Here is a 12,885-nt window from a genome sequence, read left to right on the forward strand (position 1 = left end):
CACTACTCATCCTTGTACAGGGCAATAGTCATTTTGTCACAATCCCCACTTCAGTTATGGCCTAGGACTGGCTATAAAAATTGATGAAATTGCAGTGAAATTCCTAGTGTCAGTGAAAGTCATTTTATACATCTGTGGCATGTGCGACTTGGTCAGATTGCTTGCTCTACGTATGGATTTATTAAAAAACAGAACATCTGATATTTGGAGCTGCAAATTCTATTCCTCTTTCAAAACGTACATTGAATGATTATTGGAAATTCAGAATTGCATCAACCTATTTATTCATTAAAGCCAGAAGTGCTTACAAACAGAAACACAACCACAAAAGAAAGCAGCATTTTTACATCACTGTCAATACTTTGCATCAAACATTAACTGTCTGTTCAGTGCAATCTTACTTTCATTCACTTAATTGTGTTAAACATTTTGAGTAGGGGGATCTCTTACTTCAGCAGTCTGTAGTAACCGTATCGAAATACCTCCTGTAGAATGACCGAAAGTGCTGCACCGAAGATTAGCAATCCATACTGAAGACTAGCGTTCTCTCGGTTGCTGATCTGAACACACACAAACCAGATCAAGGAAGACAGCAGAACTGAAACAAGCCAAAAAAACGACCTTTGGAAAGAAAAATATTTGCATTAGTAAGCATGATCAACATAAATATGCCTGTATTAGTACATTTGGTGAAGGCCTTTTCTAATCTGCCAGCAGCCGCAGACTCCTCGCAGACCCACGATACAAACTGCTTTATACATTCTTAGGGTTTTGCCAAATCAAAAGTGTTTTTTTGTATTATAATGAGATCATGCCATTGGCACAGAGGTAAGCATGAGTCATATAAACTGTGACTAGAGCATCATTCCTGCGCTCGCATTTTAAGTCTCAGAACAACTTTCTTGCCCAAGTCCCCTTAACTAAAGTCTCCCGTAGCATTGATCAAACCTATAAGGAAACTGATCAAAAGAAACAATGGAGCCAATGCATTTTTATAGCTGATTAATGAATGGAGGTAAAAGTGGTATTTTAGAAACGTGTTTGCAGGATATGCAAAACGTTAATCAATAGTTCATTAAACTCCAATGTAGAGGCAATCCAACCAACAGAAACCCAGACGTGTCATCTTAACAGTTGAGACTTGACTTGGATCCTAATTTACTGTGTGCGCAGAAATACACCCTCATTAATTGAAGTAGTTTGTTAATTCAGTTAGACAGACATTTACAATTTATCTAATCACAAGTGAAAATTGTACATCATTTTTTGGCTGATCGGTTTTCTCCAAAAAATAAATGTTCCTAACCTACATATGAAAATAGAGGTCAAAGAATGGAGGAGCAACATGAATTCTATTTCCTATGTTTTTTAGCAAGCAAAGCATCTATTGTCATGAGCACGGTTGTGAGATCTACAATAACACTGAAACTCATTACATATTCCATTCATATGCTCCTTGTGCTAAATTCAATGTCGCCGAAAACTAGGTTCTCTGAAATATGAATTGCGAGATCTGCAACCACATATAAGACTCAAGACCCGTTTGTGGACACATGGGCCCCGTTTAAGAGCGTATACAGTCGCCTTTGCTAATCTTCCCCCTTTCTCCACAGTTCGTTTTCCATTCCCTTTGATTTACCCTACCCTGGCCCGGTAGTGTTTATGTTTTGTTACTAAAAAAAAAAAAAAAAAAAAAAAAAAAAAAAAAAAAAAAAAAGGCATGGTCTTCATGTCCCTGCCCAGCTCACTCATCGCATGATCAAGGCTGGAATTATGCAGCAACATTTGTTAGGGAGATTTGTTCACAGTCCTCTAGTGAGTTCAGTGTAGCAGTCCATCTTCAGGCCAAGGCAGGTACCAAACAAATCATTACCAAACTCTCCATGGGTAGCAATGGCGGAGCAATGAGGATTCAATTAAGAGATGAAGGATAGTATAGAAATGTAGTTAATCCTAAAAGATACGATTGCGCAGGTCTACTGAAAAATGTGCACTTTATTACATAATTGCACAAACTTCCAAAAAGCTCAAATAAGTACTGTCAGTTTAGGACAAAACACAATAGAACCAATGTAGTTACAGTCAGACCCTTCCTACTCCGACATGCAATAGTAGACTTATACCTGGTGGCAAACTAAGGGTATTCCATGTCTACGTGGTGGGGAGAAAAAGTGATTACTGCACACAGGATAAAACCCAAAAAAGCAAATGCACGAACAGCAACAGTATCGCCGCAAACCTCTAGTACAGTAAAACAGGTAACCCACACGTAAACCCAAAACACAAGTGCTTCTAGGAGGAATGAGTGAGTTAAGCAATTCCCAGTGGGCCACCAACATTTAGAATACACCCTTCTAATACAAGAGCTACATTGTTTCCACCTATTTCTGGGAATGCATTGAAACAAACTACTTTAAGATTCATACAGTAACAATAAATCAGTAACTTCATTTCAGGGGAAAAAAATATATATAGAAACAGCTAAAAGAAAAGCAATATTAAGAAAGTCTTGAAAGCACACAGAGTGGGCTGACCGCTCCTCTTCTCTCCTTGCTGCTACCTCACAACTTCTCCTCTGAGACCTCAACATCCACATTGATGCTTCCAATCCCTCCTCGGGGCTCTTCCACAACCTCTGCGACACTTGTTCTTTCCATTCTACCCTCTGCTCCGACACACTCTGCCGGGCACACCCTGGATATCTCCTCAGACATCCCCCTCTCAAACCCTCGTGCCACTCCTCTCAGACTGACCACTTTCTGCTCTCCTCTCACCTGAAGCTCCCTGTCCCCCAGGCGAAGCCCACCCCAGCACTGCCACCTCCCTTCTCAGTCATTCAGCCCACGAAGCCTGCGTCAGTCAGTCGAAGCCTTTGCCGCTACTTTCTCTGCTCCTCTTACACCTGCGGCTGCCTCGCACCTGACACAGCCCCCTCTAACCTGTATCTTTCTATCTCCAACACTCTGGACATCCTTGCCCCATTCATGAGAATCCACCTGAAGCCTGCCTCCAAGTGCAACTCTTGATTTGACTTCGACCTCGCCACCCTGAATTCAAGTGTAGATTGGCTGAGTGGAAGTAGAGGGCATCGGGCGCATCCTCTGACAAACTGACCTGCTGCCTGCTCCAAAGGCAATACAGACTGTCCTGTCCAAGAAGAGCCCACATCAAAGCCAGTGTCTCTGCGGCCTCTAACAACATGGCCCAACTCTAAAATCTCCAAGGAGCTGGCCAATCCTTCTGCGGTCTCCACATCTCCTGTTCCCTCCCAGACCCTCTGCATGGCTCTGGCTTCTCACTTCAACAAAACTCAGGACATCCTTTCCCATCCTCCCTCTCCCTGCCCCCCTCTAGCCACCTCTCCCTCTTCCCCTCCACCCCCATCCTCCTCCCCCTCCCCCTTTCTCCGCTTTCTCTCCAACCACACCGGACGATGTTTCGAGACTAGAACGATCCATGATAGTGTCGTCCAAACAGGTGTTCCCTTGCTCCTCCATAACCATCAAGGACCATATGGACACCCTCGCTACAGCCTTGGCCAATTTCTGAAATCACTTGTTTGCCACTGGAACTTTTCCCTCAATCACTCCCTTGTGCACCCCCTCATGAAAAAGCCGATCCTACCTGTCCGGCAAACTAGTGCCTGAACTTCATCACTCCTTTCCTGGGCAAACTCCTGGAAAAGCTGGTCATCTCCCAGCTTACTCTATACACTGAATCGGTTGTCTCCATGACCACCAGTCTGGCTTCAGACAAGCCAGAGGTGTGGAAACTGCTCTCCTGAACACTGGTGAAGATCTGCTCACTAATCTCGATACAAGCCTTCCTCCTTCAGGAGGGGGAAAAAAGACTACAAACCTAGTGCTTGAAGAGATCAGCCAGGTGTTGAGCATTCTGGTTACATTGTACGAAGGCTTAAAAGTAGAAGTCAAAACACAATCCTACTGTAATCGCTGGTATTTAAATTCAATAATGTGGGCATTCATCAATTAATCAAAGAATTCCGACCGAGTCAGGAGAGTCTATCCAGAGGAAATAAGACAAAATGTACCAGAGACACAGTCGGTGACCCCGATTAGTAGGAATTTGGCAACCGGAAAAACGCGATTCGATTAGTACACAAATCCAAGTACACAAAGGCGACCAAAGCCAGGAAATTTGGCACATCGGTCACGGTGGGTGGTTGAAACGCACAAAGAGGTCCTACAGCCACCTGTATAAATGCCGAAAATACATTTCATCAGGTGAAGAAAATTCCCTAAATATGCTCAACAAGAAGGAAAGCAAGAAAGAAACGGAAAAAACAGGAAAGTACTGGATACGGTTGAAGGACCAAGTCAAAGCCAAGAGAAAAAATGCCAAACAATCCTCTAGGTAGTTTTTACAAAATCTATAAGCAGACTGCAGTCAAGGCAGTACTCCAAAATCAGCAATTAAGGCCAACTATCAGGACTGGAAAAAGACCCATTAGAGCGTCTGGCAATACAGATCAATCAACGGTCACAGTATCTAAAGTTAACAGGAGTACACAAGAAGATGGCATCTCGGAATCTATCATGTGATGGAAGAAGTAGAGTCTCTGGCTAGCAGAGGGACACAAAATTCACCTTCTGCCTGCCAACGGCTAGAGGGTTGAACACCTAGATCGCTCTACTTCAAAATGTGATTTCATTTAGGTTGCAAAGGGAGGCAGCACAAGCAGGGGGGTTGCACAATGGGGGAAATCAAGGCAGCCCTGTGCACACAAGAAGTTACCCCCCAGTTTAATCTTAGACCGGCTGCTAATTCCTTTGCACCTCTCACTGCCGCCATACAAGAGGTTAGGTTTGAGTGACTCATTCAAAGGTGTTATTTTGAGAGAATTGGAGCAGCCTCAAGTAGCCTGCCCAGCTGCCCTCCAGATTTTGTTCCCTGTAAAGTTAATCTGGGTGGGTGGGGCAAAAAGAAGTATCCTCCATTCTGAAAGGACCAAGTGGGTAGGGTCAACTCTCCCTGGAAACACAGCCTGGTAAGCCTTTAAACCGCCCCTTTTCTTAAGTCGTTTTAGTTCTAATCGACTTTTTTCCCCCAGGAGGTGACTGCAGGCCGTTGGAGCCTTGGAGCCACCTAGTTATCACTATTTCATATCTGAGTTCGCAGGTTGGATCACCCCCTCCAGTGGATTTGGGTAATTCAGCCAGCTGATCAAACAGCTACGGCGGACCCTCCCGATTCTTTCCCAAACTGTGTGGACCACCTTAGATTGCTTCTACTGTATGGGGCACTTACTTTTGGGTGGTGGTGCAATGAGACTTTGTGGAGAGACACTGTCTTCCGAACAGAAATGGACACTGAGCTAAAAGGAATATTTCAAGGTAAACAACACAGGCGAGATATCAAGGAGAACGGTGTGGATAGCTGGGAAGGCTCCGTGGCGGGGCATCCTGATCAGGGGGGGTACCAATAAACAGAGAAAGGGCTCTCATAAAAAATTAGACTAAGGAATGAGATCACACACCTGGACAGAGTTTCACAGACCACCACCGAGGAAAGATCTCTGAAGCCAGACAGAAAAGAGCTCCGTCTCCTTGAGGAAGGGCGCGTTGTCCGCCAATTGCATCTTCTTAAACAGAAGCATTAGGAGAAGGGGGATAAGGCAGATGCCCTCCTGGCAGCTAGACTAAGAGGCCAGCGAGAGGCCAGATGGGTCGCCGCCATACGAGGAGGAGGGGATTGCCAGAGCACACAAATGGGGGACATTCCAGAAGCGTTCGTAAAGTTTTATGGCCAATTATAGATCTGAAACAGCTCAAGAAAGACCAGAAATAGATGGGTATTTGGGAAGTGTGGCGATGCCGAAGCTCTCCCACGAAGAGGCAGACGCGATAGATGCCCTGATCACAGCTGAAGGGGTGGAGCGAGCGATGAAGAGGCTGCCACTAGGGAAGGCCCCAGGAAACGACGGCTACACAGCAGGCTTTTATGAGATCCTCCTCTCATCCCTCCTTCCATTTATGGTAGAACTGTTCAATGAAATATTGGAGACGGGAGTAGCTCCGGACTCCTTTTCAGAGGCACCGATTACTGCGATTCCCAAAGAAGGTAGCGATCCTAGACACTGTGGATCGTATCGCCCCAATATCGTTGCTCAATATTGATGCAAAAATATACACGAAAATACTAGCAGCTAGAGACATATATGCCTCAGTTGATGCATTCAGATCAAGTTGGATTTATTCTGGGTAGACAGGGCTCAGAAACGATGCACAAGACACTACACTTGATCCACGAGTCAAGGAAAATGACAGGAGATCCTGCTCTCCATCTGTCGCCGCAGAGAAAGCTTTTGTAGAATGGGGCTTCCTGGAGGCGGTCCTGAGTAAAGTCTGACTGGGCAATTGATTTAGAAGAGGGGTGAAGGCAGTGTACACGTCCTCCAAGGCTTCAGTATCAGTTAACTCTATGATTGCTCGAGATGGTTTGATCTAGGAAGAGGAACGAGGCAAGGTTGCCCTCTATCTGCAATATTGTTCGCCCTTTCTCTTGAACCTCTCGCCCAGACACTTTCAGCTGACCATCTAGTGGAGGGACTGAAGGTAAACGGGAAGGGATACAAGATAGCCCGGTATGCAGACGATTTATTACTACATGTAATGAATCCCTTGTCATCCATACCAAGAGCCATACAATTGATTGAACGATACTGTGTACTTTCTGGCTTCAAAATAAATAGGTCTAAGTCAATCCTATTTCCATTGACGCCGATAGATTTTCCACGTTAGGCCTCACTATTGGGGATACCACCCTACAGTAGTTGGGGATAAATCTTACATGAAATTTATACACCCTATATGAAGCCAACTCTCTGCCTGTGCTCTCCAGCTTCCAGGCCGGCCTAGCAAAGCAGCAAAAGCTTACGATCTCCTAGATGGGGAGACTTAATGCAGTCAAGATGGTGGCTCTGCCTAGATTCTTATACCCACTCCAGATGCTCCCAATCAGGCTGCCGAAACTATTTTTTTGAGAAGTAAAGAGGGCCATTATGAGATTTTTGTGGCAGGGGAAAAAAGCTAGAATAGCATATGAGGTTTTAACTCTACCCAAAGAAAAGGGTGGAGTGGAGCTACCCGATCTTAAAAAATATTATGAAGCAGTGCAGTTAAGGATCTTGGTCCCCCACATGAGAAATCAGAAAGAACTGCAGTGGATACACCTCGATAACTATAATTTTGCTCCGGTCACCGTCTCAGAATGGCTATGGGTATCGAGAGACAAAACTAACCCGTAGAATCCGAAACCATCCTATACTGGGCACCATCTGGGAGATCTGGAGGGAGGGAGCAGACATGTGGGGCATCACCACATGGCCATCTCCTTTGAGCCATATTTGGGCACCGGGGATTCGAGAAGAGATTCCCGATCATGGAACATTCCAACCCTGGTTCGAGGCTGGCTTGGAGAGAGTGGGACAACTCTGGATGGAGGGTCGCTTCCTTAAGATCATAGATCTGGAGGATTGTTAGGATCAGCCTTCCTTTTATGGTTTCACCTTCTGAATGCTGTATGTATGTGGTGATGTCATTTGTGGAATGATGAGGTATCTTGGAGTGTTTGTGTATGAAAGGGTTCTAACCCAGGCAGTTGATCTAAGGAAGCCTGGGTGGTGGGAGCCAGTGGGTTTCCCTCATGATTTGCTCCTATCTCCTTATGGACTTGATGAGACCTGATTTGTACCTGTAACTGAAGAACCTGAATAAAGCAACCATTAAGCATACCTGCAACTGTATCCTGATTATATCACTATGACCCAGACCGGGACATAACAGCATGATGTGATTCCTGAGAATTTAATGCAATGGTTGTGTATTTTGTTTGGGAAAGAGTAAAAGCTGCTGCGTTGTAAGAAAAAAAAAATGGACATGGGTTGTTCACATTAGCCTGCTGTTTATCTTGCCATTATGCATTTTGCAAATATGTTCAGTCTGTGTACTAGATTTGAAACAACAAAGATTAATGGGTACATAAATTCGCACATAAATGCATGGTGAAACAGCATGGATGGATGGATGGATGAAAGATAGAAGGCAAGGATGTGATGGAGTGCTAACATCTTGTTTTAAAAGCCATTAGTATAACCTTTTGAAGGTGCAGGAAGGTTATGTTGCAATGCGGCAACAGAGACTTTTAGAATGCTACAAGAAGTTTTTATTACGGGGTTATATTTAGAGTGATGTTGTTTATACACGGGATGAATGGAGTTGCGTGCAGCATGATGTGATTCCATTTTTTGGTGATATTCATTTTATGCTTCCTGACTTGTTTTAGTTTTTAACCATCTTGAGGATTTGCAGCTTTTAAAGTTGTACATGAAAACGCAGCATGGACTTTTAGATGGTGTCTCTACAGTTGTTTCAGAGGCATGTCATTATTGAAATGTTATATTGCTATCTGATTTATTAAGCACGTGATTTGATTTGGAGTGTGGGTAGGGCCCTGCCCACACCCCTCAAGTTACTTCCGGTTGTAACGAAGATGTTGTTGCTTGATTGTCTGAGTGATTAAGTTACACGACTCAGAGGTTGCATGGGGTGCATGTAACCAGTGTGACGTGTGCGTGCACTGACTGGTTGTGGCTAGTCAAGAGGCTCTGCGGAGTCATGATAGTGAATTGTACGACTAGTGGTAGTCTGGTCAAGCGGCTCTGCGGAGTCATGGTAGTGAATTGTGTGACCAGTGGTAGTCTGGTCAAGCGGCTCAGAGGAGTCATGGTAGTGAATTGTATGACTGGTGGTAGTCTGGTCAAGCGGCTCTGCGGAGTTGTGATGGTGAATTGTGTGACTAGTGGTAGTCTGGTCAAGCGGCTCTGCGGAGTCATGGTAGTGAATTGTGTGACCAGTGGTAGTCTGGTCAAGCGGCTCAGAGGAGTCTTGATAGTGATTGGTGTGGCTCTGCGGAGTCATGATAGTAATTTGCGAGGCTCAGAGGAGTCAGGGTAGTGATTTGTGTGGCTCAGAGGAGTCAGGATAGTGTTTTGTGCTGAGCCATTATGGTGAGTGATTCATTATTATTGTTTTTACTTGAAGTGTTGTTTCTGGGGTCATCCAGGATTTTCTTCTGGGTGGTTCTGGGAGCTTGGCAACAGAACATCTTGGTAGTGGGGTTACCTGGTGGTTTAGTAGCTATGAGGGCTCGAGGTGTCTGGCCAACACCTCAAGGAAGTATGGTGGTATGGTTGACTGGTTCTCCACTGGTTGCCTCTGTTCTCCGTGTTGCTATGAATGTTGAGTGGTTGAGGATGAGTCAAGCGAGTGTGTTTTGGTTGATTGGAGGCGCCTGTCTCTTTAGTTGCCATGAGTCTATGGTCTGGTGTAGTAGGTTAGACATGTTCCTTGTAGGTGTGTAGCGGACTTCGTGCCAGCCCGTATAGGTGGCCGTTTGTGCTCAGGTGTGGCAGTCCTGAGGTCTACCAGTGGCAGTGGTGGACGGGAGGTGTTTTGTTTCCTCAGGTTGCGTATGGCATGCTGGTTAGTAGCCCAGAGGGGCAGGTCCGTGCTCCAGCGTGGCAGGCTGGTGACCCGTTGGTGGCGGCGACGGGTGGAAGGTGATGCGTGATTTTTTGAAGGACAGAAGTTGTTGTTGTTTAGATGGTGGGGTGCCGTTACCGGATTGTTAGTTACGCCTGGTTGTCCAGCTGTTATATTCTTGGTCTTTTAGAGTGACTGGCAGAGTATTTGTACTTGAGGCCTTTTGATGGTTAGGTGTGATGACGGATTCAGGTCATGGTGTGTTTGAGGTGTGACACTGTACTGGTTGGGATTGTAGGGGAAGGAGGTGTTAGGAATAGCCTTCCCTTCTATGGTTTATAAGGGAAGGAGGTGTTAGGATCAGCCTTCCTTTTATGGTTTCACCTTCTGAATGCTATATGTATGTGGTGATGTCATTTGTGGAATGATGAGGTATCTTGGAGTGTTTGTGTATGAAAGGGTTCTAACCCAGGCAGTTGATCTAAGGAAGCCTGGGTGGTGGGAGCCAGTGGGTTTCCCTCATGATTTGCTCCTATCTCCTTATGGACTTGATGAGACCTGATTTGTACCTGTAACTGAAGAACCTGAATAAAGCAACCATTAAGCATACCTGCAACTGTATCCTGATTATATCACTATGACCCAGACCGGGACATAACAATTATGCATTGGGATTAAGACCCCTGCCAGTCTTTGCCCTTCTTCAACTCAAATGTATACTTACGAGGGTGGAATGGAAGGAGAAGATACAGAGAGACCTTACCCCCTTTGAAACGCTCCTCAACACCATAATAGAGACTAAAGGCCTGATCTCAACTATGTATAAAGCACTAACAAACAATGGGAAATGGTCTACTGTTAAATTGAAGAGCAGATGGGAGAAAGATCTGAATCTAGAATTAGACCCAGAGTTGTGGACAAGAATATGTAAAGGGGCCTCACAAATATCGATAGCATGCCAGTATAAATTGCACACCTTCTGTGTTGAGATAAAGATTTAAGGTTTGTTGAAGGGTGGGGTGGAAGGGAAATATTTTGACAGTTATGACATGCGCCAAACAATGCCTTTATGTTGTATAACTTGTTTTCTGAAAACCGTAATAAAACCAAATTTGGAAAAAAAGGGGATGCTGGTACTTCGACTACAATTACATCGTCCTTTGGAGCTGGTACAGAGTTTGAGGTATGCGTACTGACAGTTCCCTTGAATGAAAGAAAGTAAATCCTACATAGGATACGATACTATTAGACAGTGACATTCTTATAAACGTGCAATATTTCAAAATGTTATAATTTCAGCTCTAACGTTACAATTTCTCCCTAATGCAGAATACATTGCAAAATGTTTGAGGGCAACTTTACAATCAGTATGTTTTGCACAGTGATCTCTGATCGAGTACACTTGCCATCAATCAGGTGAAATTTGAAATGTATATTTTGACTAAATGACGTTCACTGTTTGAGGGTATGTACGTAACAGATCTGTGCAATGAAAGATTTAAATTTCAAAAACGTTGGACTTTTTTTTTAATCAATATTCTATTCAAGGACTGTATACAAGGTCGGGAATAAGAAGAGGAGGCACATGGATCAGAAGTGGTGGACCAGCTTGCTGGTGCGGTCGTTACAGAGACCACAGTTGCACAGAAAATCAAGAAAACAAGTGTAAATTAAAACAAAAATGTTTTTCGTTTTCTATAAGTGTTTTTGGCTGGTGTTTGCTTCATAACATGTTTTTTTAATTTAAAGTGCCATCACTGTATGTGTGATTTACACTGAACATGTTTTTACAACCCATCTCCTAGAGGCCCAGAAGGTAAAGAAGTATAAAAGACACAGACAACAAGAAACCAAAGATGATGCTTGCCAAACAGATTTCACCATGGAGCAACTACTATTTGAGGTGCAGCATGTTCCAGTCAATAAAACGACTCGAGATGCTTATGTCCAATGGCCAGAAAATGAATTGAATGTGACCGGCGAATTGAATGTTGGACCATTGCTACAATGTGAGAACTCGACAAGATGAAGATGAAACTGAATAGAATACTTTTGAATTCCTTGCGGACCACGTGACAATCTATACCTGGAAAAAAGGTCCACCCAATAAATAATCGACGTTGATGGTTTCTCCAATTCGTGTGCAAATAACACAAGCTGAACTAACAGACTGAAGCTTCTACGCAATTGACTGATGAACTTGCCAAAGATCGACTACAGTTTGTCTAGTTTAGCCGATTTGTCCACCACAGTCGGGTCACAAACCACAATCATGCAGGACGATTGGCTAATAAAGGAGCAGAAATACATCGTATTCGACAGCTGCATGGTAGAGATTATACTGATGCTGAAATGTGTGCATCCAGTGAGGGGGAAAATATGCGGGGAGCCATTGGTGATTGTGACTCGTGTATTACAAGGCACTAGCTTGAAAATCCAAGCCAGCTGTGCCCACCTCCATGATACATTTTCATGGTCCGCTCAACCGATGCTGGGCAAAGTGCCAACTGGAAATCTGTTCAGCCGCTCTACTTTTCAGTCGCTCTACTTTTAGTAAGTTGTCCAGTTTGTCAATTTGTTGGACTTCAGTTCCTTGCTAAAACACAGTACTACAAATATCAAAGAGAATTTGTATTCTCTGCTATTAGTCAAGCCTGAAAAATTGAACAAATGTCAATTGAAAGGACATTCAAATTCATTGATTCAAAGGACTGACAAACGGTTCAGGCTAGCTGGCGATGGACAATGTGACAGCCCCGGATTTTCAGCAAAGTACTGCACATACCACTTTTAGGACATGGAAACAAAAAAATGGTGAGTTTGGAGGTCGTGCAGGTGCCCAAATATAAATCCTCAGTGGCCATGGAGAAACATGGTTTCCTAAAATCCCTCGAACATCTTCAATCGAGGGGAATGCAAATAGACCTCAGCCACTGACAGATGTGTTTCAATAGCCAAGGCCATGCAAGAGCAGTTTCCAAACATTTGCCATCAATTTGATGTATGGCATGTTGCCAAATAAAAAAAATAAACAAAAAAAAAAAATAAACAAAAAAAAAAAATCACAGCTGCAGTTAAAAAAAGGGTTCAGAAAATATTTTACAGTGGTCCCAGTCTTTCAGCAACCATCTTTGGTGGAGCTCCAAAACTTGTGATGGGTCTGTGGAAATTCTACTTGAAAAATGGTCGCTCATTGATGCAACCACTGTTCCAACGTTCACTCATGGACAGAAACCAACATTTTCACCAATGTGCACATAGACCTTTATAGGAACGAAAGAAGTGGATGGTTCCATCTTCACCTCCACACAAAGCTAGAGAAGATAGTCTTTGATAAAACTCTTTCAAGTGACCTCAAGGGACTCACAGAATTCTGTCACAT

General features: G+C 44.0%; 1 protein-coding gene across 2 annotated transcripts in view; it reads right to left on the bottom strand.

The window, feature by feature from the left end:
* Positions 1 to 12,885, bottom strand: part of APH1A (aph-1 homolog A, gamma-secretase subunit) — a 394,203-nt gene that overhangs the window by 344,844 nt on the left and 36,474 nt on the right. For both annotated transcript variants that reach the window (XM_069652174.1, XM_069652179.1), the window contains exon 2: positions 451 to 621. In XM_069652174.1, the coding sequence (XP_069508275.1) occupies positions 451 to 621 (171 nt within the window). The remainder of the gene's footprint in view (positions 1 to 450; positions 622 to 12,885) is intronic.

Source organism: Ambystoma mexicanum, chromosome 1p (genome assembly GCF_040938575.1).
Source record: "Ambystoma mexicanum isolate Mex_15411 chromosome 1p, UKY_AmexF1_1, whole genome shotgun sequence".
In the NCBI taxonomy this organism is placed as follows: Eukaryota; Metazoa; Chordata; class Amphibia; order Caudata; family Ambystomatidae; genus Ambystoma; species Ambystoma mexicanum.